Source organism: Mytilus californianus, unplaced genomic scaffold, assembly GCF_021869535.1.
Source record: "Mytilus californianus isolate M0D057914Y unplaced genomic scaffold, xbMytCali1.0.p SCAF_5, whole genome shotgun sequence".
NCBI classification, from domain to species: domain Eukaryota; kingdom Metazoa; phylum Mollusca; class Bivalvia; order Mytilida; family Mytilidae; genus Mytilus; species Mytilus californianus.
The window spans coordinates 83,022,931-83,049,338 of record NW_026262701.1 but is presented as its reverse complement, the minus strand read 5'-3'; the positions used below and the strand labels follow the sequence as shown (position 1 = coordinate 83,049,338).

The following is a 26,408-nucleotide window of genomic DNA, read 5'->3' as shown; positions in this document are numbered from 1 at the left end:
TATTTAAAAATGTCACTTTATTTCTCCAACACATTCTTCTATTTTAATATCATATACTCACACTATAACAAAAATGGAATTGGTACACATGCAAAAGATGTAAAACAATGACAGATTTATTGGTAGTTGTTTAAATGCAGCAGCAAATATTATAGATATATTTGGACAAATAAAACAATGGCACTTCTTTCTTGTATATTTTGTAGTTCTTCACTCATCTTTGTAACAATTCATGCATTTAATTACAATCACATGGACTAGTGACAACTATGGTCAAAAGAAACTCTAAGCAAGTTTCATGGTTAAATATAAAAACAAAATCAAGTTATTCTTAAAATTCGAACCACCCAATATCAAATATGATAGATCATGATAGGATGAGGTACCGCAGGACACATTTTGTTAAATAAAACTTGCAGATGATTTAGCTAACTCAAAGACATTTCTAAAACTATCCTAAATGTTGTATAGTCCCATTGCTCAGTTTTAATGTTATAAAATTTAATGCATACATTTTTTTTTTATCAAAATACCACTGAAAATTGTCTAATGCCCATATAAATCATGATGATTCCATAAACCATGAACAAAATAATATAGTTATATAAAGTACACTAATTCACACAGTGATTTATTCATATGAGATACAGACTCTTATCTGAAACCTGCAGTACCAAGTATTTTTAATTGACTTCCATTTTTCACATCCCTATAGAAAGATGAAGTAAGCCTCTAGATGTGTATTGAAGAAAAAAATACAAGACATAAAAAATATTATAAAGTTACATCACATGATGTATGGTGTATCGACTTGAGGTCAACACTTTCATTTATATCATTGTGACCTCTTTGAGAGTAGAAGAGGGTTCATTCAAGAAAAAACAATGAGAAAATAAATTAATTATCCTCCTGGAATGAAAAGAAATTATTGCTTTACACATTGATATATTTTGGAACATATCAAAATAAATGGGGAATGTGTCCACATGGACACAGATGATGCCCCCGCTTGCATTACAATGTTATAAAGGGACATAACTCAAGAAAGGTAAAAGTGATGCTACCCTAATTTGTATTTGATCTGAGTTTTCTGGTAATAAGCATTATGTATAAGTTTCATAACATTTGGTTGAGGCAAACTTAAGAGAACGAAAACAATAAAATCAGCAATTTTTCCATTTGTAAAGGGGCATAACTCTAGAACAGTAAAAGTGATGCCACCAAAATTCAAACTTGATCTGTGTCTTGTGGTAATAAGCATTGTGTATAAGTTTAATAACATTTGGTTGAGGAAAACTAAAGTTAGAGAACGGAAACCAATTTTGGGACATACGTACAGACAGACAAGGGTAAAACTTACAGTTTCATTTAACAGAAACGTGGGGTTTGAAGAAATTATTTTCCTTGCTTATGTAAAACCAAAGTGACTCCTGTCAATGTATCATAAATAGTGGGGTATTAATTTTCATGGACTTTGTGAGCAAAAGTTAACCATACAGTTAAATAATCAACAAAATACAATTTCCTATGGTCATGTACACAAGTTTAAACAAGAAAATCAAATATCCTCAAAAATACAATTTTTCATAAAACCACATATTTTATACCTACAAAAATAAATGTTTACTTGGACAAATTGAAACAATACAGAGTTGTCAGTGGTTAAACCAAATTTAAATTTTATTTTATAGCTTTGTTCCTCAAAAGGATAATTCGTTTAATATATTCAAATTAAGATGTTAATATTGATATAAAGATAGGCAAGTTATGTTGGAACTGTCAGTGCTATCTCATAATTCAGAAAGTACATATATTTCAAAATAAACAAGATTATAAATCGTCCAGTAATGGTTCATAAAAATATTCAATGTGTAACAAAGTATAAAGCACAATTTTTCCTTAGATCTGTACATAACATGGTTTCTACTATTTGACAATATCATTCCAATGTCTCACAATATTTTTTGTATGAAGATTCATTCATCAAAGCTTCTAATTCTTCTGGTCGACTTAGTCTGACTTTAAATAACCAACCTGTAATAATATAATAACAAGTATTTTGATTTCCTGTTTCTTCTGACCAATAATAACAGGAAACTCAAGAATTCTTGAAAAGCGTTGGTCAGAAGGTTTTGACCACCAAACTTTGCAAAGGACCGACACAATTTTGGTATTTTGCAATAGAAATAATACTGGTAGTATGGACCAGAGATTTTCTTCCAAGGGCAACCAAGGAAAAAAAGATTTCAAGAACTCTGCACACTTTCATATCTTCAATATTTATATAAAACTAGACTTCATCAGGTTCTATCACTAAAGTAGAGATAGTTCTCAATATGACGGAATTTAAGTTGCAGTTTCCCTTGGACACCATGTTGAAGGGAAAGTTGGTTAATTTCTTATTTGGTTTAAACAAAATAAAACGTGCACTACAAGCAAGACTGATAAAAGTTTCTTTCTAGATTGCAGTCACAAACTATACAAGATTTATGCAAATTAAATTTGTTCAGAAAATAACTTTTGAAAAATTGGCTGATTTCCAACATGACAATAAAGGGAAATAACTCATACTCAAATCATGTAGATTGTTGGACTATGTTGCTTCTTTGTTTTTTTCTTATTTGTGTTGTTGGGTTCCTGCAAAATTTACATACCCCCCCCCTGATCTCCTTTTATTCACATTTTACTGTTTGACATTCCCTTTTGTCAGCATTCATATTCAAAATAAACTAAATTGAATTCTAAAAATCTGATGTTAAGGTAGATTGGGTGTCTTTTTTTGTGCATCTCTTATGGGCATGTTTAATGAAATACTCTTTTGGTTTAAAAATATTTTACCAAATATCATTTAATAAACAACAGAAACATCTAAAACTTGAAATTTAAGATAAACTATCAAAAATTCAACTGTTGTAAAGTATATTTAAAATTTTCAGAAAAAAATCCTTTTAAAATCAAGAGCAGATAATTAAACTGAATTTGATAGGACAATTTATATTTTTTTGATTTTTCAAGAAAAGCAATTCAATCATTGAATATTTACCAATTCTATCATTTAATGTTTCTGCATTAAGGAAAACTTAAGTTTCCCTCTATTTTACCCATATAACATAACTGTGATTTCGTTAATTTCAATGAATTTAACGAAAAAATAAGGTCAGTGACCCCGAGCTTTTATATTGAAATTTGAAAGTACATTGACTCAGAGGTCTTTTACAGAAGTTTAAGAAAAATCAAAGATTTAGACACCCTAGCTACATGTACCTTAAGAAAAGAACCTTACATGTATCTCATTGATAATTGTTGTGTTTATATTTCAAGTATTTGTGTTGTTTGTTTGTTGTCTCATTGATACATCTCCTTATATTCATAACAATATTAAATGACAATACACCTTATCGCTATTTGTCCGCCATTACTGGACATCACACAAGTTCCCGTAAAATTTTGACGTCATAATAGAAAATGTCTGACGCCACAATAGAAAAGTGATTGTTGTATGACGTCAAAAGTTCGAGCGGGACAGATTCTCGGGTCAAGCGGGGATAGCGATAAGGTGTATAGTTTGAACAGGTGAGAGAAGAACACTAACCTTCATCAAAAGGAGATTCATTTATAAGTTTAGGATTATCTACTACAGCATTGTTTCCTTCTATAACTTCCCCTGACACTGGTGTATACACTTCGCTAGCAGCTTTCACACTTTCTAATATACCTGCTTCACCTGTAGTTATAGTCAAGTTTATATATTTAACAACCTAAATGATGTTAGTGTTTACAATGAAGATAGGACAAGTTTTACAGATAAATTGTTTCTGTCACAAATTTGACTATTTTCATCCCTGTTGATCTGAAGAAAAACCAACACATGGTAAAAAGTAATGAGCAAATAACTGATAATCTAATCGTCACTTTTTCATTTCATTGGTATTGACGGTGCATATTTGATTTGTTTAATAAAAGCCATACCACAGATAATGTTTTATTGTATTGGTACTGGCAATATTTTGAAAGACAAATTTCAAACTGATTATATCAATCTCACCTTCATCAAAAGAGTCTTTCAAATGTATTAAGCATTACATAATGAACATAGAGGGTACCTCTAGTTGTTGAACGGTAAGAATTTTTTTTTAATCAATTTGTATTTAAGAGATTAAATCAAAGCAATAAAAAATTAAAATTGTCAACAAATTACTTCAACCTATAATTGTGTTAGCAATAATCGACTCCACTTAATCTCATACTGGTGAATTGCATAATAAGGTAAAATACAATCTGTTAGATGATAAACAATAAAATCAAAAGTATTTCATAAAGTCTTCATTATGTGAACTCCAGTGAATAGTTGTCTCATTGGCAATCATACCACATCTCCTTAATTTTATATTTACCATCCAATTCTACTTCTGTTCCAATTTCTGGTAACTGTACATATACTACTTCTCCTAGTTTATCCTGAAACAAACCAAACATCCTGAAATACAGATAACACCTAACCTTCATCCTAACCATCATATCTACAGTGTTCTCTTCTCAACTGTCACCAGATAACACCTAACCTTCATCCTAACCATCATATCTACAGTGTTCTCTTCTCAACTGTCACCAGATAATACCTAACCTTCATCCTAACCTTCATATCTACAGTGTTCTCTTCTCAACTGTCACCAGATAACACCTAACCTTCATCCTAACCATCATATCTACAGTGTTCTCTTCTCAACTGTCACCAGATAATACCTAACCTTCATCCTAACCTTCATATCTACAGTGTTCTCTTCTCAACTGTCACCAGATAACACCTAACCTTCATGCTAACCATCACATCTACAGTGTTCTCTTCTCAACTGTCACCAGATAACACCTAACCTTCATCCTAACCATCATATCTACAGTGTTCTCTTCTCAACTGTCACCAGATAACACCTAACCTTCATCCTAACCTTCATATCTACAGTGTTCTCTTCTCAACTGTCACCAGATAACACCTAACCTTCATCCTAACCTTCATATCTACAGTTTTCTCTTCTCAACTGTCACCAGATAACACCTAACCTTCATCCTAACCATCATATCTACAGTGTTCTCTTCTCAACTGTCACCAGATAACACCTAACCTTCATCCTAACCTTCATATCTACAGTGTTCTCTTCTCAACTGTCACCAGATAACACCTAACCTTCATCCTAACCTTCATATCTACAGTTTTCTTTCTCAACTGTCACATGACCCATATCATACAAAATGTCTCTTTAAACAAGAGTTTACTTTCATCCCTGAAATACAGATAACACCTAACCTTCATATCTACAGTGTTCTTTCTCAACTGTCACATGACCCATATCATACAAAATGTCTCGTTATACTTATAGATTATCGTTGGTTATCTCAACAAGATTGATTTTCTCGCTTGAGCCGGTACGGCGAAAGCGAGAAAAGCAATCGAGTTGAGATGACCAATGATAATCTGTTTATTGCTATTTTACCTATGAAGACGTTGTTAATTTCCTTGACAACGGCATGTGTTCCCTTAGTTTCTAGCGATAATTTTCATATCACTCGACTCCGCTGAGAACGGAAATTATCAGTCAGCAAGATCAAAGGAAAGATTTGTAAAATAGCGATAAAAGAGTTTACTTTCTTCACTAGAGATGGTTTAATATCAATAAAGATGTTAAAAGAACATTGCAAACCAGCACATGATTCAACACCTTCCAAACAATATATAGTTGATATGGCTATATTCTAGTATACTCTTTAAAACCCTTAGCTTGGCATTGACCTTGAAAAGCAGTAGAATTTCTTTTACTCATTGTTATGATGTAAACAACATTTTTTGTGACATTGACTCTTGATGTTTAAATAAGTAAACCATTGACCTCAGATTGACCTTACATGTAATTTTGAAATCATACTAGAACAAGAATGTGTCCCTAGTACACAGATGCCCCACTCGCACTATCATTTTCTATGTTCAGTGGACTGTGAAATTGGGGTCAAAACTCTAATTTGGCATTAAATTTAGAAAGATCATGTCATAGGGAACATGTGTACTAAGTTTCAAGTTGATTAGACTTCAACTTCATCAAAAACTACCTTGACCAAAAACTTTAACCTGAAGCTGGACAGAAGGACGGACTGCCGAACATACGGACGCACAGACCAGAAAACATAATGCCCCTACTACTAACATAGGTGGGGCATAAAAATCATAAAAACTATCTTCTCTTAATTTTGTTTATGGGCAGACAACATGGGTGAAAATACTGTACTAGGTATTTTGTGTATAATGTATTGCATTGTTGCAGTCGAATCTCTAGCTGGGAATCTGTTACCCACAATTAAACAGCTATATTTCAGTACTTCAGACAAATTAATTTTTGTAATTTTTGACAGCTAATATAAATTTATGAGAAAAACTGCATTAAAAATACTTTGGTATTAGTATCTCACAATGTTTCAGCAAGTATGATAAAAAAAGAAGTATCACATTATCTTCATATAAAAACAAAGATTAAGCATTCTCAGGTTAACTAAAAATGTAAAATATGCCTTACATGACAATATGATATTCATACGACTGTTTTAAATATTAAACAGTATTAAATAGAAGGACTCATAACCTGACAAGTCAAACTACTATATAAAACACCAACTATTTACCTGTGCATAGTCTGTTATTCCTACTTTTCCATTACCATTTTCTTCATCAACCCATTCGTGCTTCTCTGTGAAATATCTCTCTGGAAATATATAAAAGATTTATCAATTATCAATAGTTAGTTAAAGTAACTTATTTCAAAGATAAATACATGATTTCTTTCTCCAATTGACACCAGCAATTTGATGAAAGATAAAACGAGGTTTATTTTCAAACACTATATTAATATACAGTATATTATAAAGAAATAAAATTTAATATATTGAGGGCAGAGTTCAGAAAACTTATACCTAGTTTGCATATGATCCTCATATAACCAATCTGGAAAAGGGTCATACTCTCATTGACCTAGTTGCAATATTTATTTGTTTTTTATAAATGTCATATGAACTGTAATGATTTTATATGCTTTAGGGAGCTTCTACATGTTCTATCTGAATGTTAATAGGAAATTTGATATCTACTGATCTTTACAAACAAGCAAAACAAAGTAAAACTAGGATCTCAGGAGACATAAGCTCAATCAGAATATATTGTCAATAGAAATAAGATGTGGTATGAGTGCCAATGAGACAACTCTCCATCCAAGTCGCAATGTGTAATAAAATGCTCCGCTGGGCACAGTTTGATACGACCGCAGAGGTTGAACCCTGAACAGTTGGGGCAAGTATGGACACAACATTCAAGCTTGATACAGCACTGAATTTGGATTGTGATTAAATATCTGACACAGAATGAATGTGGTCTAAGAACTTAAAAAATTTTAATTAACCTATTCAAACCATATCATTATTATTTGTTTTTATATATAAATCAGAAATAACCAATTTAAAATGGAAAATTTTAAAGAAAAAAAAAGGAAAAAAAGGGAAAAAAATCCTCCCCCCCAATTTTTTGAACCCCCTTATGATTCATCACCCCCAAACTCAATCCCAGCCATCCCTTTGTGGTATGGTACCTTGCAGTACAATTTCAGAGAGATCCATACACTTGAACACAAGTTATTGTCTGGAAACTAGAAAAATTCTTGTTTTTTGGCCCCAAATTCCTAAACATTTAGGGCAATTACCCCCAAACTCAAACCAAGCTTTCCCTTTGTGACATGGAACCTTGTAGTACAATTTCATAAAGATCCATATTCTTACAAGTTATTGTCCTGAAACTAGAAAAATGCTTGTTTTTTCACACTTTTTGGCCCCTAATTCCTAAACTTATGAGGCAATTAACCCCAAAATCAATCCCAGCCTTCCCTTTGTGGTATGGTACCTTGCAGTACAATTTCAGAGAGATCCATACACTTGAACACAAGTTATTGTCTGGAAACTAGAAAAATGCTTATTTTTGGCCCCTTATTCCTAAACGTTTTGGGCAATTACCCCCAAACTCAATTCCAGCTTTTCCTTTGTGATATGGAACCTTGTAGTACAATTTCAGAAAGATCCATACACTTACACACAAGTTATTGTCATGAAACTAGAAAAATGCTTGTTTTTCCCCCTTTTTTGGTCCCTAATTCCTAAAATGTTGTGGCAATTACCCCCAAAATCAATCCCAGCATTCTCTTTGTGATATGGAACCTTGTGGTACAATGTCAGAGAGATCTATACACTAACACACTAGTTATGTCTGGAAGTTACAAAAATGCTTATTTTTGGCCCCTAATCCCTAATGGTTGGTACCATAACCCCCAAAATCAATCTCAACCTTTCTTTTGTGGTATTGAACCTTATGGTAAAATTTCATAGAGATCCATTCACTTAAACTAAAGTTATTGTGCGAAAACCAATGTGTCTTCTGACGACAATGACGCCAACGTCATACCAATATACGACTTGCCGTCGTATAAAAGGTAACAATTATAGGTCAAAGTATGGCCTTCAACACAAAGTCTTGGCTCACACCGAACAGCAAGCTATAAAGGGCCCCAAAATGATTAGTGTAAAACAATTCAAACAGGAAAACCAACGGTCTAAGTTTTCATGGGACATGCTTCAAACTGTGGACTTTATATCAAATAAAGTATAAAAACTCTGGATCAAAAATTTTCAAATTAAAAATGGAGCTGCAGTTGCCAACCTTCATTATGAAAAGTGTGAAAGACATGTGTCAATTTTTTGGTCTTAAAATCATTCATTTAAGTATCACTTACTTACTTCTGCAAGTAAATTCCACAGTTGCCTATTTTGCTAATTTTAGAACATCATCATGCTAAGGGAAAATTATGTTCTGTAAAAAAGTCTGAAAAGTGCTGGAAGTCAGTCTTGCTTATGGAGGGTATTTACACAATATACTCTTTCCACATGGCATGACAGATGGATTGGTTTCTGCTGATGCTGATTGTGAACAGGCTCAGCAAGAAGTTTCAAGACATTTTCAATGTCTAATTTATATCACTTTCAGAGCAAGATGGAAATTAATGTAAATATGTGAGTAATACAGGGTGCAGATATGAGAATTCGGGGCTCTGTGATTTTCTTTAATTTACAATAAACTATTAATTAACTCTTGATTCGCAAGCATTTTGATACACAAAAGCACCACTTCCTTTTGCCACTAGGGTCTTTAGAAAATCTGCAGATGTAGGAAACAACCTCTTCCAACCTCTGAACATTTTCTCAATACAATTGTAAACTTTTATAGTTGAAACCAATTGTGATCTTGTGTTTATCATGTTTATTAGCAACTATTGAAAAACAGAGCACTTTGAATATTTCAAAACAACTAGTAACCTAAAAAATGTATAATAACAGACTGAAATAAAATGCTCAGCAGGGCGCAGCTTGATATGATTGCAGAGGTCGAACCCTGAACGGTTGGGAAAAGTATGGACACTACTTTCAAACTTGATACAGTTATGAATTTGGATTGTGATCAAGTATTTGACACATCATAGGTTTCTGACACAGACTAAATGTGGTCATAGAACTGAAATATTTTAAATTTGACTTTTACCGATTATGGTCTAATATTCAAAATCTAAATACACAGTTAGATTCATAGAACTCCATTTTTGGTGAAATTAAACAAAGTTTAATTTTGGACCCTTTAGACATTAATGTGGACCAATTTGATAACAGGCCCCAAAATTAAAAATCTAAATACACGGTTAGATTCAGCATATCAAAGAACCCCAATAATTTAATTTTTGACGAAATCAAACAAAGTTAAATTTTGGACCCTTTGGAACACAATGTGGACCAATTTGATAACAGGGCCTAAAATCCAAAATCTAAATGCAGGGTTAGATTCAACATATCAAAGAACTCCATATATTCAATTTTTGCTGAAATCAAACAAAGTTTAATTTTGGACCCCAATTTGGCCCATTTTTGAAAACCGGTCCCAAAATCAAAAATTGAAATACACAGTTAGATTCAGCATATCAAAGAACCCATTGAATTCAATTTTTTTTTTTAATCAAAATGTTTAATTTTGGACCATTTGGACCTAAATGTGGATAAATTTGAAGACAGGCCCCTAAATCAAAAATCTAAATACACGGTTAGATTCAGCATATCAAAGAACCCCAACAATTTAATTTTTGATGAAATCAAACATAGTTTAATTTTGGCCCCTTTAGACCTATAAATGGACCAATTCAAAAACAGGGCCCAAAATCCAAATGTTAAATACACTGTTAGATTCAGCATATTAAAGAACCCCAATAATTTAAAACTTTGAGTTAAGCTCCATTGAAATTATTCAAGAAATAAGCTATTTATACAAAGTATTACAAAAATATTGTTTTTGGCCCCTTTTTCCTAAACGGTTAGGGTCATAACCCCCATAATTAATCCCAACTTTCCTTTTACGGTTTGAAACCTTGTGGTACAATTTAATAGCAATCCATAGACTTATTCTCAAGTTACTGTCCAGAAAATCCTAGTTTTTTTTCTCCTTTTCGGCCCCTAATTCCTAAACAGTATGGGCCATGACCCCAAAATCAATCCCAACCTTCATTTAGAAATAAAGAACCTTGTGGTAAAATTTCGTGTTTAATTTTGTGAATTTTCCAGTGTCTCAGCACACCCTACAATATATTTTAAAAAGAAAACAAGAGTGCACATACTTGATGTCTTTTCTTCTTTACTAACCATGAACTGTAAATTTATGTTGAAAGTCTTTCAGAGAAAGGTTTACTACAAGTTTGATGTTAACTTAACATTACCAATGATCCATTTAAATGAGGTCAAGGTCAAATAAACTTTGCCAAACAGACATGATGTTTTACTATTATTCACACACCGAATATGTTTCATCTATTGGTTCAAGTATCTGAGAAGCAGACCTACATGTAACCACCAAAAAAATTAATGTAACTTTGATCAAAGAACCATAAAAATGAGGTCAAAGTCAGAGGAACCCTACCTAAAAATGAAACTGGGTCCGTTCGCCCTGGGTCCTTTCGCTCTGATTTTTATTTTATTTTGTTGTCTTGTTGTATACTGCTTATTATTTGGAAAGAGTATGCCAAAGTTTGTTAAAAAATTTTATGTTGTATTGCTGCTACCAAATAATTATTTTCCTTTAACCTGCACTGTAGAGTACCCGCAATACAAGGTATTTAATATAAAACAACTGAAGACCATGTTATCTGCATGTATTTATCTTTATTGATAAATTTTTTAAACAATTTCAAAACAATCATAAACAGTTATATCAAGATCCAATTCGAACTTTGCATCACACACCAGTTATGTCCTTAATTATTTACACTATTATTTTAAAGAGCACATATATAGGAAATGTGTCAAAAGGAACTTGAGATCAAAGAAGCCAAGCTGCGTGCGAAAGAAAATTCCTGTGTATGTCTTACAATTCGTACATTGTTGTTTTTACTCATTCCAAGCTGACTACTACTACTATTCAGACTAGTTTATTTTTTTTTTAAATTGTTAATTTCATTATTAATCCAACAAAAACAATTAACACAAAAAATAAGTGAGCTGAAGGACATCATAATTATACCTAATCAGCATTCTAAAGTACAATCAAGTCATTTAAAAAAATAAATTCTAAATAAAACAAATTTTATGTAAGAATGAAGCCCATTAAGGGAACTACCATTTGATTTTTATGGGGGGGGAGCTAGAATGAAAAATTTTGTCCTGCCTTTTTTTTTAGTTGTAATCTCTGTCCTGCCTTTTTATTTTTCACTCTATTCGGTCCTGCCTTTTTTTTTTAAAGTTTATCCCGATTTTTTTTACCTAAATTGTCATCCTGACTTTTTTTTTTTGCAAGTGTCTCATCCTGCCTTTTTTTTTACTCAAAACTCCTGTCCTGCCTATTTTTTTCAAATTTCATCCTAGCCCCCCAATAAAAATCAAATGATAGCTCCCTAATGCTCCAAAACAAGCTTTTAATTTTTAAACATTTCCATGTTTTTTCATGAATTTAGAGAATATATATATTTTCTTTAATATTGATCATAAAGATATCTGAATAAGTTTATTAAACCTTAATACCGACATATTATTTTTCAAAAGTAGGGCGGACGGACTCGGGGCAAAGGACCCAGGGCCAACGGACCTGATACCCCTAAAAACCATATACAATATAAAATTTACTTAGAGTAAATAGACAAACCTGTGCATCTAGAAAAGTTTTTAACACATTGCAAAATCTCTAAGAACACAGCAACATCAAGTTAAGTTCTTAATTATCTGAAATAGAAATTTGGTCTTGCCTGCATGCCCAAAATTTTTTTCCAGACATACAGGTTTGTCTGCACTCAAGAGTAAATTTTGTTGTATAGAGGCAGCCAATTTAGCTTAAACTGTTAAATGTTAACATGAACCTTATGGATGAATATCTAAATTTCCTGGAGTGACACCATGATTTAATTAGCAGAATGGAGAACAACTTTTCCAAACTGTTAATTACATGTATCTGGTAATCTTTTAATCTGCTGATGCTACATTTTTCGTACAAGAATAGTGACGAGGTTACAGAATTAGAACAGGTACATGAAAATGTGACAGGTCAACTTTTTATAAAATCTCATGATTTCAGTACGTGTCAGTGATTAATAGCCGGATAATTAAAATGTCATAGCATTTAGTATATATGTCTCTGGATATAATTATAAGCCTGTAGTAACCAGTTTCATCAGAAAGAAATTATAGTATTTCTTATTTTGAATTTGCATTGAAACTATTTCATTCATTTCAAATTACATACGAGCGTAGAGTTTTGCAGATACGCTGATTGTTCTTAAATGCTTCCATATATGTGGCGTTTTCTGTGCATCTCTTGCAAGTAAACAAGCACGACGAAGAGCAATACGTCCGAGTACCCCAGTTGCCATTCTGAAAAATGAAGAGCGCATGTGTACAGTGTTGATTTCCCTTTGAATATCTATAATCCGTAGGTCAATCCCGAACCAAACAATTCTAAGCACGAATGTAAGATAAAGTCACAGGAAAATAGCAACGGATAAAAAGTCACAGGAAATAAAGTCACCACAATAAAAATCGAAAAATAGAAAATTTGGTCATGATGGTATACCAAGGATTTATACAGTAAATCTTACTATATTTCGGACAATAACCACATTTGCTGACAAAGAAAGTCATGTTGGCATACCATCAAATAAATGATTGCTATATAAGTAGAAATTCTGCTTTGAGACGTCAAAGTTTGAATTTTGAAACTATAATAGGTGTCAGTCGATCCCGGCCTGCCTCTACATCGATAACAACGCCCGGCCTGCCTTTACATCTACACCATCCTAGGCATTGTTCGCGGCTAGTTTACCCCTACATGTAAAGATCGACCTACGAATCAGCTCTCACAGTATTTCTTCTGCTGAGAGTCTGAGGGAAAAGAACATTAAGCAGACTATGTAACATTACGCGAATATCAACGTACTTCTTATTACAATAAAATTAAATTAATAATTGTAACGTCATCAATCCAAAGTTTATGTCAAATATCTGTCACAATACATATATGCGCGTACCTACATTACATGAAACTATTATAATCGTCTATATTGTGTTATAGCTGGGACCAAGGATTTGTATAGTAGAAAGTCGTCAAAATACAGATAGTCTATTAAATATTAATCAACAGTGAAAATTAGGCTTCAGAAATATTTGAAACTACCTACTGTGCATAGGGGCGGCGTGAATGAGACGTGGATACTTAAAAGTTCCAAACTAGAGTACATACATGTACAATCCAAATGTCTTCCTGTTACAATATTATAACAATTAACCATTTGACTTCTCTACCCTGTACACTAATATTCCCCATTCTAAACTTAAAGACAGATTGTAAAAAATATTCAACTTTGTTTCATAAAAAAGAATAGCAAACGTAGATATTTAAATATCTTATTTAAGAAAGGGACAAATCATACTTTGTGCGAAAAAAACACACTCTGACTCAAACAAACAAAAAATTCTCTGAAAGTTACATCATCCAGATGCTTGATATTTTTATTACATATTTGTAACCGGTTTGAGGAACGACACACAATCGACATTTCAATGAGCACCAACTGTGCTCCTCTTCTTGTCGAATTGTCTTTTTATTCATATGAGACTCGGTAAGAAAGAAAAGAAGCTAGCATAATCCAGTATCTTCACATTCCGCTATATAGATGATGTCCTCTCACCAAAAGATTGAAAGTTTTGTGATTACTATTATGTTGAGCGCACGTATCCCATCGAACTTGAAATAATGGATAGCAAGACTGTCTCATAAATTGACTTTCCATGATCTAAAAATTGACAATGAGGGTCGCTTGAGAACAAAAGTTAACAACAAAAGGGGTGATTTCGGCTTCCCAATTGTGTTCTTTCCATATCCGTATGTCGCAGCAATTCAGTGCGATCAACATACTAGTAATCACCAAACTTTCAATCTTTTGGTGAGAGGACATTGTTAGTTTTATTTTTGCCTTATGGCGTTGTCAGTCTATCTTCGACTTTTTTTTCATACAGGTTTCAACAGCTTTAATTTGTCACAAAGTAAAAGTCCTTTTCAAGCGTAAACCTTTACAAGTAGTTTTGAAATTGTTTTATAAAAAATGATTATACAAATATTTATGAATTTGCATGCAGTTTTAGATTGCAGTGTGAAGACAACAATAGTGCATTGATCGGGAAAAATAAGAATATAAGGATTGGACAAGAAACAGAAAAGTAATATACAGGGCCTCACATTTATCTCATGTCTATACCTTATATCTTTATTTCGTTAATAAGTCAAGTCAATACCGTGACTATTATAGAGCTGTTTCCCTAATGCTTGTAGTTTAAAGGTTTGGTTGGCTTGCTAGCTTTGTTTGTATAAATGATTGCCCAAGCATTGTAATTAAGATTGGCATCTGCAATCAACAGATAGGCTTCAGCTTGTACACATTATACTTTGCTTTATACTTAACATCCAATAACATTTAAGTATAATGTATACAAGTTGAAGTCACGCCTATCTATTGATTGCAGATGTCAATCTTAATTACAATGCTTGAGCAAACATTTATAATAGCTCTAATAGTCAATTTATTATTGAACTCTTGTTCGATGTTGTGTCTTAACGTTTTAAAGCATTGAAATCTTAAAATTTCAGCACGGATAAATATAGCCAAACGCTATAAAAACTTTCACACAGTTTGTTGGAGTTTAAGTAGACAATCATAAGGGGAAAAGTACAATAATTAAAGTAGTCACTTCTGTTCTTTGGTCGGGTTGCTGTCTCGTTGACACGTTCCCCATTTCCATTCTCAATTCTAGTTCATTGTTTTATACCCTGCCAGAATAAGTATTTATAGCATCCCTTCTACAAAAGTGAGTATGACAAATACCAACATTGTTTTTCTAAGTTGATGACCATTTGATATTGGAGTTTGGAAGGGGAGGGGGAGGCGTATTTTGCCCAGGGAAGAATTGAAAAAAAGAACCTTGCTCATAACAGGGTGGAAATGAATATTTTGCAAAACAAACGGCAGGAAATAGGTATAAAGATAATAAATGCCATTAAAAAAAGCGAAACAGGCTTGCAAAAGAGGTTAACATGGTTAAAATGAATATTATGTCGACAGACAACAACTTTTGCCCACATACTCCATCCCCATCGAATTTCAAACTATGATGGTCGTCTCCTAAATAATAATTGCCGGAAAATCAAGTTGATATAGTGAATGATAACATTTTATCAATAGTTGTATCGTTTTGTCTCATGAGTTTCACGAGACAGAAGTGTTGATCTTAAGACAGATTGTCTGCAGAATGGAAAATGATTTTATTCATAAAGAACTAAGATCACCAAACACTATTGTTTGCTAATGTAGCAATGGAAGTCCATGACTGTATGTGACATTATGGCGATGATATAATTTTAAGCCAACAATTATCTTAAATTCTAAGGATGAAATTTCAGTAGTAAAAATTTTATGTTGATCTTTCATTGAAAACCCCATGCAAAAGCTGAGTTTTTTTTTTAAAGAAATTGAAAAATATGCTGTTTTATTTAAGTAGATGTCTCAGAGCTGTACTGTTCATTGAATGAAAATACTGTAACACTTTATTAATTTCAGCTTTTCTGGATACACTGGTACGCTCATTGGGAACGCTGGGATAAAAATATTTCAAAACCTGAGATGTATAAATACCTAGAAATGAATGACTAAAAGGGATATTAAAAGAACACCAAATTCAGCATAGGTCAACTTTGCCTGAAGGAGTTTTTTTTTTTAAAATAATGTCTTGCAGTCAAATTAGCCATACTAAAGTATGGGGTCTCACTAATTAGAGACAAGAAGCGTCAAAAAGCGACAAGAAGAATAATTTAGAGGCAAGAAGACTAATATAGCGACTGAAAAAACAATTTTAGCGCAAAAAAATCAAATACTTATTATTTCAAATAAATAGATATAGAAAAATGCATTTATTTCAGACTTAAAATGTTCTATATGTTATTTATATATATACATATATAAAGTGCTGCGGAGATCAACCTAATCATTTAAGGGTAGATCTGATTCTTAACTTCCTCCACAACAAAATGTTAAAATATTTACATAATACAGTGGCGGATCCAGAGGGGGGTTCCGGGGGTTGCATCAATGCATTTGAATGGGGACATATAGTTGGAACCCCCCTTTATCCCCCTTTATCCCCTTTAAAAAATGACTGGATCCGCCCCTGCATGCATAATAAATTATAGTTAAAAATTATAAGGTATATACGAGTGTTTTGATGGAAAAGGGGGGGGGGGGGGGTCATTTCTTTATAATTAAATTTTTAGGTCATTTTCTCTATTCTTTAATTTATAGACAGATCATGAGTATAATCAGAGACATATGATACACAATTATTATTGTCTTTATTGTCTTATGTGTCTCTGATAATATCAGATTATTGGAGGATTAGCTCCTCACGTATGTGTTTATATCTGTATTTAGAGTAATTGGTATGTGCTTTTATTTTACAATTCTATTATAAATGAGTACAAAGGCTCCCTGTTGTGACATTATGATACTTCTGGGAGATTGTTACAAAATGTTCAGCTTGATACATACTTAAAAACGATACTGTATAATAAAAAAAAAATATCGCTAATAAAAAATGCATTACAAGACTGTAGTGCTACCAAGGATTGGTATACTATACAAATCCTTGGTGCTACTAAATATAACACAAGCAATTACTCTAAATATAGATATAAACACATACGCGAGGAGCCTGCTAATCCTCCAATAATCTGATATTATCAGAGACACATAAGACAATTTGTAACTTTATTTCTCTAATTCTTCGTCAATTTATCCCTTTCTGCACCCATTGTATAAAAAAATTGAATCAACGTGTGGTTCGTTTGATCTCAGTTCTTCATTGGTTAAAATCCGATTATGACGTCTAATTTACTTGCTTTCCTCTTAATTTCCTATTGTGACGGCATGAAAAAAGGCGACCATGCCTGATGACGTCACATAGAAAGAACACATCTTTTTACAGATCATTCGAAAAGACGGAATAAATTTGCCTGCATATTGTTTGAAAATCATTAGAGAAACAGATTCCACCACCAAATCTCGTGTAATACGATATTTATCCACTCTCGACAGTTAAATTTTAAATATTTAAAACGCTCGGCAAGCCTCGCGTTTTAAATTAAAAAATTTAACTGTCTCGAGTGGATAAATATCGTATCACACTCGATGCAGTGGTAGAATCTATATAAAACAACAATAAATAAACTGTAATTAATCCACTTTTAATGTAAATTTATAAATTCTATAAACTTTTGTCGCCTTTTTTCTTCTTTTTGTCGCTTCTTGTCGCTAAAATTATATTGTCTCTAATTAGGGAAACCGCTAATCGGAGTAAGGGTGACGTTTTTTAGATAAACCTTAAGCAATGGTATTACCTCCCTTGAAAATCAGAGCGGATGTTTTGAAACATGTTCGGACAGCACGAATTTTATCAAAAATGACAACAAACCTAAGACAAGATATTAATTTTCAAGCTTTATTTAAAAAATTAGGTTAGTCTTACACGGGGATGTCTTCCTTTTTTCGATGAATGGCGAAATGATGAAAACTGACTAACAATAAAATCATTGAGCATCACCTCATAGAACTATGATACTCCTGTGACTGGTGATGCTGCATATTTACAAGTTACAGGGGGAAAACTACCAATGTCCATCTAGAAGCCCAACCTGCCATGATATCCAAGATTAACATAAGCCAACATTTTCAGCTGAAATTTAGGGACGCAGCCCAAAATGAAGTAGCCTGGGATACTGGACCCAACAATTATTTTCTCTAAATTATAATCTATGGGTTGATACCACTGCTGTCAACTATTAGTCCGTGAGAGTACTGTCAGCTCAGTAGTTCATGCTATAGTATTGATATGATTCATACCATAGACATGCAAACTATTCTGATTTATGGGAGATATCCCCTATGGCTATGAGAGGTGTTGACCTGAATTTTGAAATTCTTTATTATAATTAACTTAACACCTCAAAACAGGCATTTAGGCACATACATACTCGTTCAAACAATATAGTAGTCGATTAAAAACTCTTGACAATATAAGAGGAGCATTAGGTCCTCTTGCAATTAAAATCCACCATGGAGATTTAAAAAAGTTGGCAGGTATGATACCATACAATTCTTAAATTCTCTCTTAAGAATGTAGCCATACCTCCCCATACCAAATCTGTGTCCTTCGCCCAAAATCACTTTCGCTCCCATTCACATTCGCACCCCACACATTCACACCCTTTTTAAAGGTTTTGTGGTGAATAATTTGTTAATCGTGTTTTAGTTAGTGTATTGCTATAAAATCAAGATAATACTTTTTTTTATTGTGTCAAAAGAAAGAAATACTCTAAAACCGAAAATGGGTTTCTATTAGTGTTTTGAGAATTATTTTTGACGAATTGAAAAATGTTAAGAAGATAAATGTATGTACCAACATATATGCATTTATGTAAATAGGCTTATTTGGGGGTCTCACTAATTAACTTTCAGCTCACATAATCATTCAAATCATGCACTGTTCCGAATCAAAATGAGCTCTAAAATTTTTAGGCTAACTACACCAAAGCCTGAAAGCTAGCTGTAACAACAATCATGATTTTCTAACTCATAACAATAATACCAAATTAGCTTTGTATATACCAATTAACAGTAATCATAAATAATTAACAATGATTAATCATCTAACAACTTCATACTTCATTTAAAAAATTCACTAATTTTTTAATCATGAAAATATAAATATTTTGATATATAAATCTTAAAAACATCTAATAATATAACCTGAATAAAAATGGGGTGCGAACATGTAGGTTGGGAACGTGTTATGGAAGCGAACAAACCTGACACCCTGGCCCCATACCTAGCAGTCAGGGAAGTTACTGAAATAAGTGATTTATAAATCACTCATTTAAGTAGCAAGTTAGAAATTCTGTGATTTTGTAGTTTTACCAAAATTTTAAACATACAGGTAGTAAAATTGAAAACGGGTAGTAAAATTGAAAAAAATGAACCTTTTGGTTCTTAAAAGCAGCAAGGTTTATGCTTTTGATGCAATCTTTCATCTGTAAATTTTATACTGTTTGGGGGTGTTGAAATTAGTGGGGGTAAATAAGATAATGATACTTAAAGAAGTGATTTTTTGGAAGAAAATAGAGGTATGATACTTTTAAAGTGATTTTCATGTCATTATCCCAGATTCAGTACAAGGTCATCGCCTAACATGACAGGTCATCCTATAAACACAGATGTTGGTTCTGATATGATTTCATACTGGTATTGAATTTATGTAAACAAAAATAGCACTTTTTGAGCTAGTTCAGTAATCATCAGTTTTTCAGGTTATGAAACTTTAGATGTGATGATTTTATATTTTCAACACTTTAACACTTTAATCATGTTAATCTTAATAGTTTTACATGATGATGAAAACAAATCTTCAAATTTTTTTCTGGTGATACAATACACATATACTTTGGTTTACTTAATAATGTAGAGATGATTAAATATACATTTTCAGGTCATGATTTGGAGGAGATCAGAATTCGTGCCCTTGAAAATTTACTGTCTAAATTAGAACATAAATTAATTTGTGATGCAGACCTGATCCATGAACGTCATCTCCTGATTAGAATAGTGGAATGGTTTAATTTTCCAAACAGTACAAGTAATGCAGATGTCCTTAAACTTTTACTCAGACTGACACAGGTAGGAAACTATGAAGAACAAACATGCATATAATCATGCCTGCCATGAAGACGAGAAATACATATGTATATGTATGATTGTTTTTTTGGGTCAACTATGGTAGTATGTATTAAGATTATATATGTAAATAAATGGTCACACGGTTCTACCTAGTACATGACCATGGTTGCATTTTTACGGTTAAATTAATTGATGAAGTGAACATTTAGTTTTCATGCTTAGGTCATTTTCTCAAAAAATTCTTAACCATTCAGTAAAAAAAATTGTTGAAACTCAGAATAATGAGATAATAAATGTTTTTAAAAATCTGATTCATATAATTTATCTTAACAGCATTCCCCTGCTGCTGAAATTCTTCAGGATATTGGCGGAATTGAATTTTTGAGTCAGTTGAGAAAAGATGTTTCCAGCTCTCTACAGCCTTTAATTGACCAGATTTTAGAGAATACCATGAGACTGCCAGAAATAAAACATCAGGACCATGCACCAGAATGCATTTACCAAAAACAGGAAAACCAGACAGGTAAAAATTCCTTAAAGAAGATTTATCATTAGTCATATCAACATTTTTTGTATAAAAGTCCTCCAAAGTTGAAGCATTTTAAAAAAACAGTAAACTCAACCCTAAACCATGACAAATCATAGTACATAAAGACTATGGCTCAACACTTAATCATGACCATGTTGGAGACTGTACAGTCATTTGTAATGAATTGGAATAAATTCTATTTCTGAAGCTTTGTGTTAATTTCCAGTAAAAGATATTAAGGTCACTGTAAAATAGAAACCCTTTATGTAGCTCTCTATAACTGCAGTTTACAGCTCACTTCACTTTCTTAATAAATTTATGGATGATTCTGGGTGAAATTGAAAATCGTCACGTGACCCAAATGATACTTCATTTTCTTTTCAAATGTTAAATTACAATTAAATACATTTGAAATTCAAATAATGATCTTAAAATAATGGGTGATGATACAGATATGTTATATTAATGATAGATTTTATTGGTGAGTTGAATTTTTCCTGTGCATGAAGCCAGATACATCAACTATTGTATGAATGGGATAAATTCACCTTTCTATTCTCTAGGCTATTATACAAACAAAGATGGAAACATTGAATTGAATTTTAGTATGAACAATACTTTATTCATAAAACAAATTCAGTAACCCTAACAGCAATACAATGCAAGGATAAGATATTTTTTTCCTAGGCACTTTATATAAATTCCTCTCATAAATCGAATTTTGGTGGAACAGGAAAGTTCAAATCACAAAAACGATAGAGTTTTAAAAAATGTTGTTAAAATGTGTTTGTTTTTAAAAGGATTTAAAGCCGAAACAACAGTAGACACACTACAATCCTCCCTACCTCCTGCCAATCAAGACACACCCTATATAGCTGGAACCAGGGATGATAATGTTGGTTATTTTAACAGAGATGCTATAGAATCAGTGCAACAACAGCAGCAGTATCAACAAAACAATGGTAAATAGTTTATTTTGTTTGTACATGTAGTACAGTCAACTCATGATATCTGAAGAAAAAAAAGAAAACAACACTTTATAAATTTCATGCGTCTGAAGCGCTTTTTCTGGATTTACCTTCACCAGGAACGCAAAAAGCAGAATATTTGAAAGCCAAGATGTATAAGAACTGAACTGTTGAAGAGCTATATGACGAAAAAAGGAACTATAAATAATACCCAAATCTGACAGGACAGTGTTAAGATTTCAAGAAAACTGATGTTCAACTCAATAAAAACAGATGGGAAATCAACCAAGGGGAGACAACCTGGATTTACATGATTTATAACAAGTGTTGCATATCCTGTTGATCAGATCATACATTGTACTTGCAGACATAAATTCAAATCAAGATTTTCCTTTACGGAGGGGTATTTGTTAAATATCTGTATTTTCATGCCCCCGTCGTAGATGAAGGAGGCATAATGTGTTACCATTGACTGTTCGTCAACCTGTCCGACCCATTTCTGTTTCCACACTCTAACTTAACTTTGCTTCATGCAAATTTTAGGAAACTCATACACAATGCTAAGAACCAAAACTCACAGACAGAATTAAATTTGGGCAGTGAGTCACTTACTGTTCTAGAGCTATGTCACTTTATAACTTGAAAATTGCTATTTATTTTTTAAAGTACATTTATTTGAATTGAAAAAATGAAATTTTCATTCATTTAAATAAAAAAGTTACATCTTGTTATTAAACAATAGTAGTTTTTAATGTGAAACTTAAAAAAAGGTAATCAATTCCTTGTGAATTGTTTTTAACATTATGTGAATCTTCGTATTTTAGAAACAGCTAGTAGTTTTATTTTGACAACCTTCCCATGGTTGGCTCTCACATCAACCGACAGACATGTCATCTTATCAACAAACTCGTAAGTATTTTAGAAAATGAATTGGATTTTCCTTAATTTTATTGTTATATTATGTAAGTCAAATTAAACACAAAAACAACAATGCAAAAAAAGAAGATCTTAATCATAAACTCCAAAACTTCAACTTTGTCGAGGTTTAAAAAAAGAATAGAGTAAGTAATGATACATATGTGTATCCCATTTTTTTTTTACAACAGAGTAAAAAATGATTACATTCATGAATTAAGATTAATGTTATTTAAAAATTGACTTCATCTCTTTTTATTTGTTTCATGTTTTCGTCAAAAAAATTATCAAACAATTCACCACATGTGTACATATGTTAGAAAAATAGTGACAATCTACAGTTAAAGTAAAACTAGCACTATGTATGTATGAGGGGATGTCTTATTAATAAAGTTTGAAGTTCTCTCAAATATTTCCAAAGATATATGTTCAGTTTAAATGAATTTGAGTATTTTTATAATTTTTAAAAGTAATTTATTTCAGATCCTTACAGAGCAGAGAGTCACATTTGTTAGCAAGTTCCTGTGAATTTTTAAGTGATGTTGTCTTTAGAGATTTTCCTTCTGAGATATTTTTACAAAGACCAAATATAGTAAAGGTAATTCTCAGATTTTTTCACTAAATATGAATTGAAAATTGATTATATATACAAATAAACAATGCTGAAAATTATAAAACATTTGTCAATGAGGTTGCTACTCATTAAAGAACACAAGTCAAGAATTTTAACATCTTAAGGTGACTATTATCTTCAAAAATAAATGTTAACCCATCCCAGTTATGAAAGTCCACTAACTAAAAGAGAATAATCAAGTGCAAACAGTTTGGTTGATATACAAATTGTTAAGACAGTCAAATATCAACTGAACACATTTCAAAATTGTATTAACATTTATACTTATATAATTTTCTCTAAGACCAATCATACAGCTAAAACAGAAGTTGTCAGCTTTGAGAATTTAAGTTTGTATTAACAAGTTGCTTAATTTCATGATAATACTTTTAATATTATCAGTTCCCTTTGTAGGACTTAACTGCATTAAATGTAATGTGCTATTTTCTTAAGAACCTATCTTATTAATGTTGAAAGCTAGACTATATTATAAAGACAAGACAAGGGTGAGGGGGTGGTACCTGGCATTCACCCTCCTTAAAATGAACAAAATATAATTTTTTACATAAGAAATGTAAAACAGTAATTTTGTCTCGGAATTCTCTGTTTCAGAATCTAATGCATTTTGGGTAATATTTTCAAAAGTGTACACCAAATGTTTTGATTGGTTATGAATCCCTCCAAACAATGGTCTTGTCTGTAATGGGAATTATACAATTATGTTGATTGTATTTTACAGAATTTACTTTCACTACTTGGATCAACATCTAATCAGAATGTACAGCTAACGATACATGCTGCCAAAACACTGGGAGATCTGGCAGCTTGTTTAATGTCACGCATAAGATATTACCAAGATCCGTCATTATATACGCCAAAACAAGGTTTGAATTACTGTATTTTAGGCAAATTTTATCAAAATGAATTTATTTTTGATACGTATCCTTTGCAGTCTGTGGTTCAAACTCAACAGTATTTTGTGGTATAAATTTTTATTTTGTTCAATGATAACTTTTTTTAGAAGGAATGTGCAAAATCACCAAACATTTGAAGAACTATTTTCCTAAATTTAGAGACACATTATTCAAAATCTTAGGGGTTTAGTCATAATAGATTTCATGAACTTGTTCACAAAATATTATCTTATTGGTTTTATGAGTTTGCCAAAGTGAGCCAAAAGTCTTAGGTGTGAGGACACAGCAGACTTGTCCTATAAGTAAAAAAATTCAAAATCTATTGTAGTCAATGATCAATTCCTTTTCAAGAAATTTGGCAATTAAATAAAGAATTATAGTTCAATTTCATCTTGTAATCACAATGCTATTTGAAATTTCTGATGCATTTTTGACAACATTGTTGAAGTTAAAGTTTGATGTCTGTTCATCAACTAATGTAGTGTTTTGATCCCAACTGAATCAAATGTATTAAAAATTTGCATAGAAATGTATGTTATAGCATATTGATATTTATTTCAGATTTCTGTTCACCAAGTTCATCACCATTTTCGAATTCGCCGAGTTCATTATCAAATCATTCTGCACCTCCAGACAGAAATTCATTTGCTGGTTGGACAGATCCAAGACCCAGAGGTGATGGGAGAGATGGTGACTCATCCACATCTAGCAGGTAGGTTTGGCAACATGTAGCAGGTAGTTTTGACAGAAAATACATTTAAAATAGACGATCAATTTACAATTTGGTAACTGTATTGGTATTTTTCCCAGTTAAGGCCTTGGTTTCACTTTGACACATATAATAATAATATAATATATAAATATCTGTTAAATCAATATATTTTTATTCAAAAGTCAGAGATCAAGATAATATAGGATATTACCTATAAATTATTATGTACGGCTGAAATAGTAGATTGTATATATATATATATATATACTAGGGTGCAGGACACAGTGCAGGCGGTGTTGCCACGATGTCACAGAAGCAAAGGTTCAAATCCCACTGAGGGAGGAACAAAAATTTTGTTGATGGAGATTCAATAAATAAATTTTTTTCAGATTCATATCAAATAACCCATACATTCAATATAGAAGAAAAAAAGGTGTTGAAGAAATTCCTATTAAGGTTTGATCAAAATATCACTTTCTCTTTGTTTCAGAATCTTGTGTAAAAAAATTAAGTTCAGTTATAGTAATTGATTTAATGAACAAAAATTGATTTGAAGATACACTAATTAGATGATTGAATTCATTTCTCATTTGTTAGATAAGGAGATAAGATATTTTATAAGTATAAAATCCAAACAATACACCTTATCGCTAATCCCGCTTGACCCGAGAATCAGTCCCGCTCGAACTTTTACGTCATACAACAATCACTTTTCCATTGTGGCGTCAGATATTTTCTATTATGACGTCAAAATTTTACGGGAACTTGTGTGATGTCCAGAAATGGCGGACAAATAGCGATAAGGTGTATAGGATTGTTACTAAATAACACAAATAAACAATAAATAATACAAATATGTAACATTGACAAAAACAATTCCTAGTTTGTTTGTTTTTGTTGTTTTTTTAATGCTCGACAACATGCTTCTCCTCAAAGTAGCAATACAATTATTATATTTCGAACAGTAATAAAAAAGGAAGTGGCAAAGATTTGTTAGAGATGTCCATGACATATTTTGGGTATAGAATAAGGAGGTCATATAGTACAAGAAGTAATAGATTTGGAGACTAAAAGGAATTTAATCAAAAGATTTTTCAATTGTTTCAGATCTTCATCTCGAGCTTCCAGTTTAGATTTAGGCGGTGACATTGTACAACAAGAAGAAACAGATTTAGAGGACATGCAGTCATTACAATACGTTCAGATGACAGTTCCCCAGTTTTGTGGCTGTGTTTTAGACAAAGCTCTGCCACTTCTGAAGACAGGCAATGAAAATGTTGTTACACAATTATTATATCTTGTTAATCAGATATTAGATATTTTATCATCTGTTATTACATTGGAAGTGTGGAATGATGTGTCATCTCCTGCCAGAGAAATTGTGA

The 26,408-nt window shown here is 32.1% G+C and overlaps 2 protein-coding genes across 3 annotated transcripts in view; one reads left to right on the top strand and one right to left on the bottom strand.

Annotated features, from left to right (window-relative positions):
- On the bottom strand, positions 1-12,999 carry LOC127703195 (glycine cleavage system H protein-like). 2 transcript variants are annotated; one of them, XM_052207729.1, is made up of 5 exons: positions 12,845-12,999; positions 6,667-6,746; positions 4,395-4,477; positions 3,593-3,724; positions 1-2,034 (listed from the first exon to the last, which is right to left on the bottom strand). In XM_052207729.1, exons 2-5 carry the CDS (start codon positions 6,672-6,674, stop codon positions 1,940-1,942), a joined length of 318 nt encoding a protein of 105 aa, XP_052063689.1. In that variant the 5' UTR covers positions 6,675-6,746; positions 12,845-12,999; the 3' UTR covers positions 1-1,939. The 2 variants fall into 2 exon arrangements, with proteins under 2 accessions (XP_052063689.1, XP_052063688.1); XM_052207728.1 differs by having other exon boundaries at positions 4,395-4,458.
- Positions 13,000-18,057: 5,058 nt separating this feature from the next.
- Positions 18,058-26,408, top strand: part of LOC127703184 (rotatin-like) — a 108,168-nt gene continuing 99,817 nt past the window's right edge. The window contains exons 1-9 of the mRNA XM_052207713.1: positions 18,058-18,157; positions 20,185-20,372; positions 20,706-20,895; positions 21,702-21,863; positions 22,694-22,778; positions 23,268-23,382; positions 24,137-24,281; positions 24,873-25,023; positions 26,131-26,404. Coding sequence (XP_052063673.1) covers positions 18,103-18,157; positions 20,185-20,372; positions 20,706-20,895; positions 21,702-21,863; positions 22,694-22,778; positions 23,268-23,382; positions 24,137-24,281; positions 24,873-25,023; positions 26,131-26,404 — 1,365 coding nt within the window. The 5' untranslated portion in view covers positions 18,058-18,102. The remainder of the gene's footprint in view (positions 18,158-20,184; positions 20,373-20,705; positions 20,896-21,701; positions 21,864-22,693; positions 22,779-23,267; positions 23,383-24,136; positions 24,282-24,872; positions 25,024-26,130; positions 26,405-26,408) is intronic.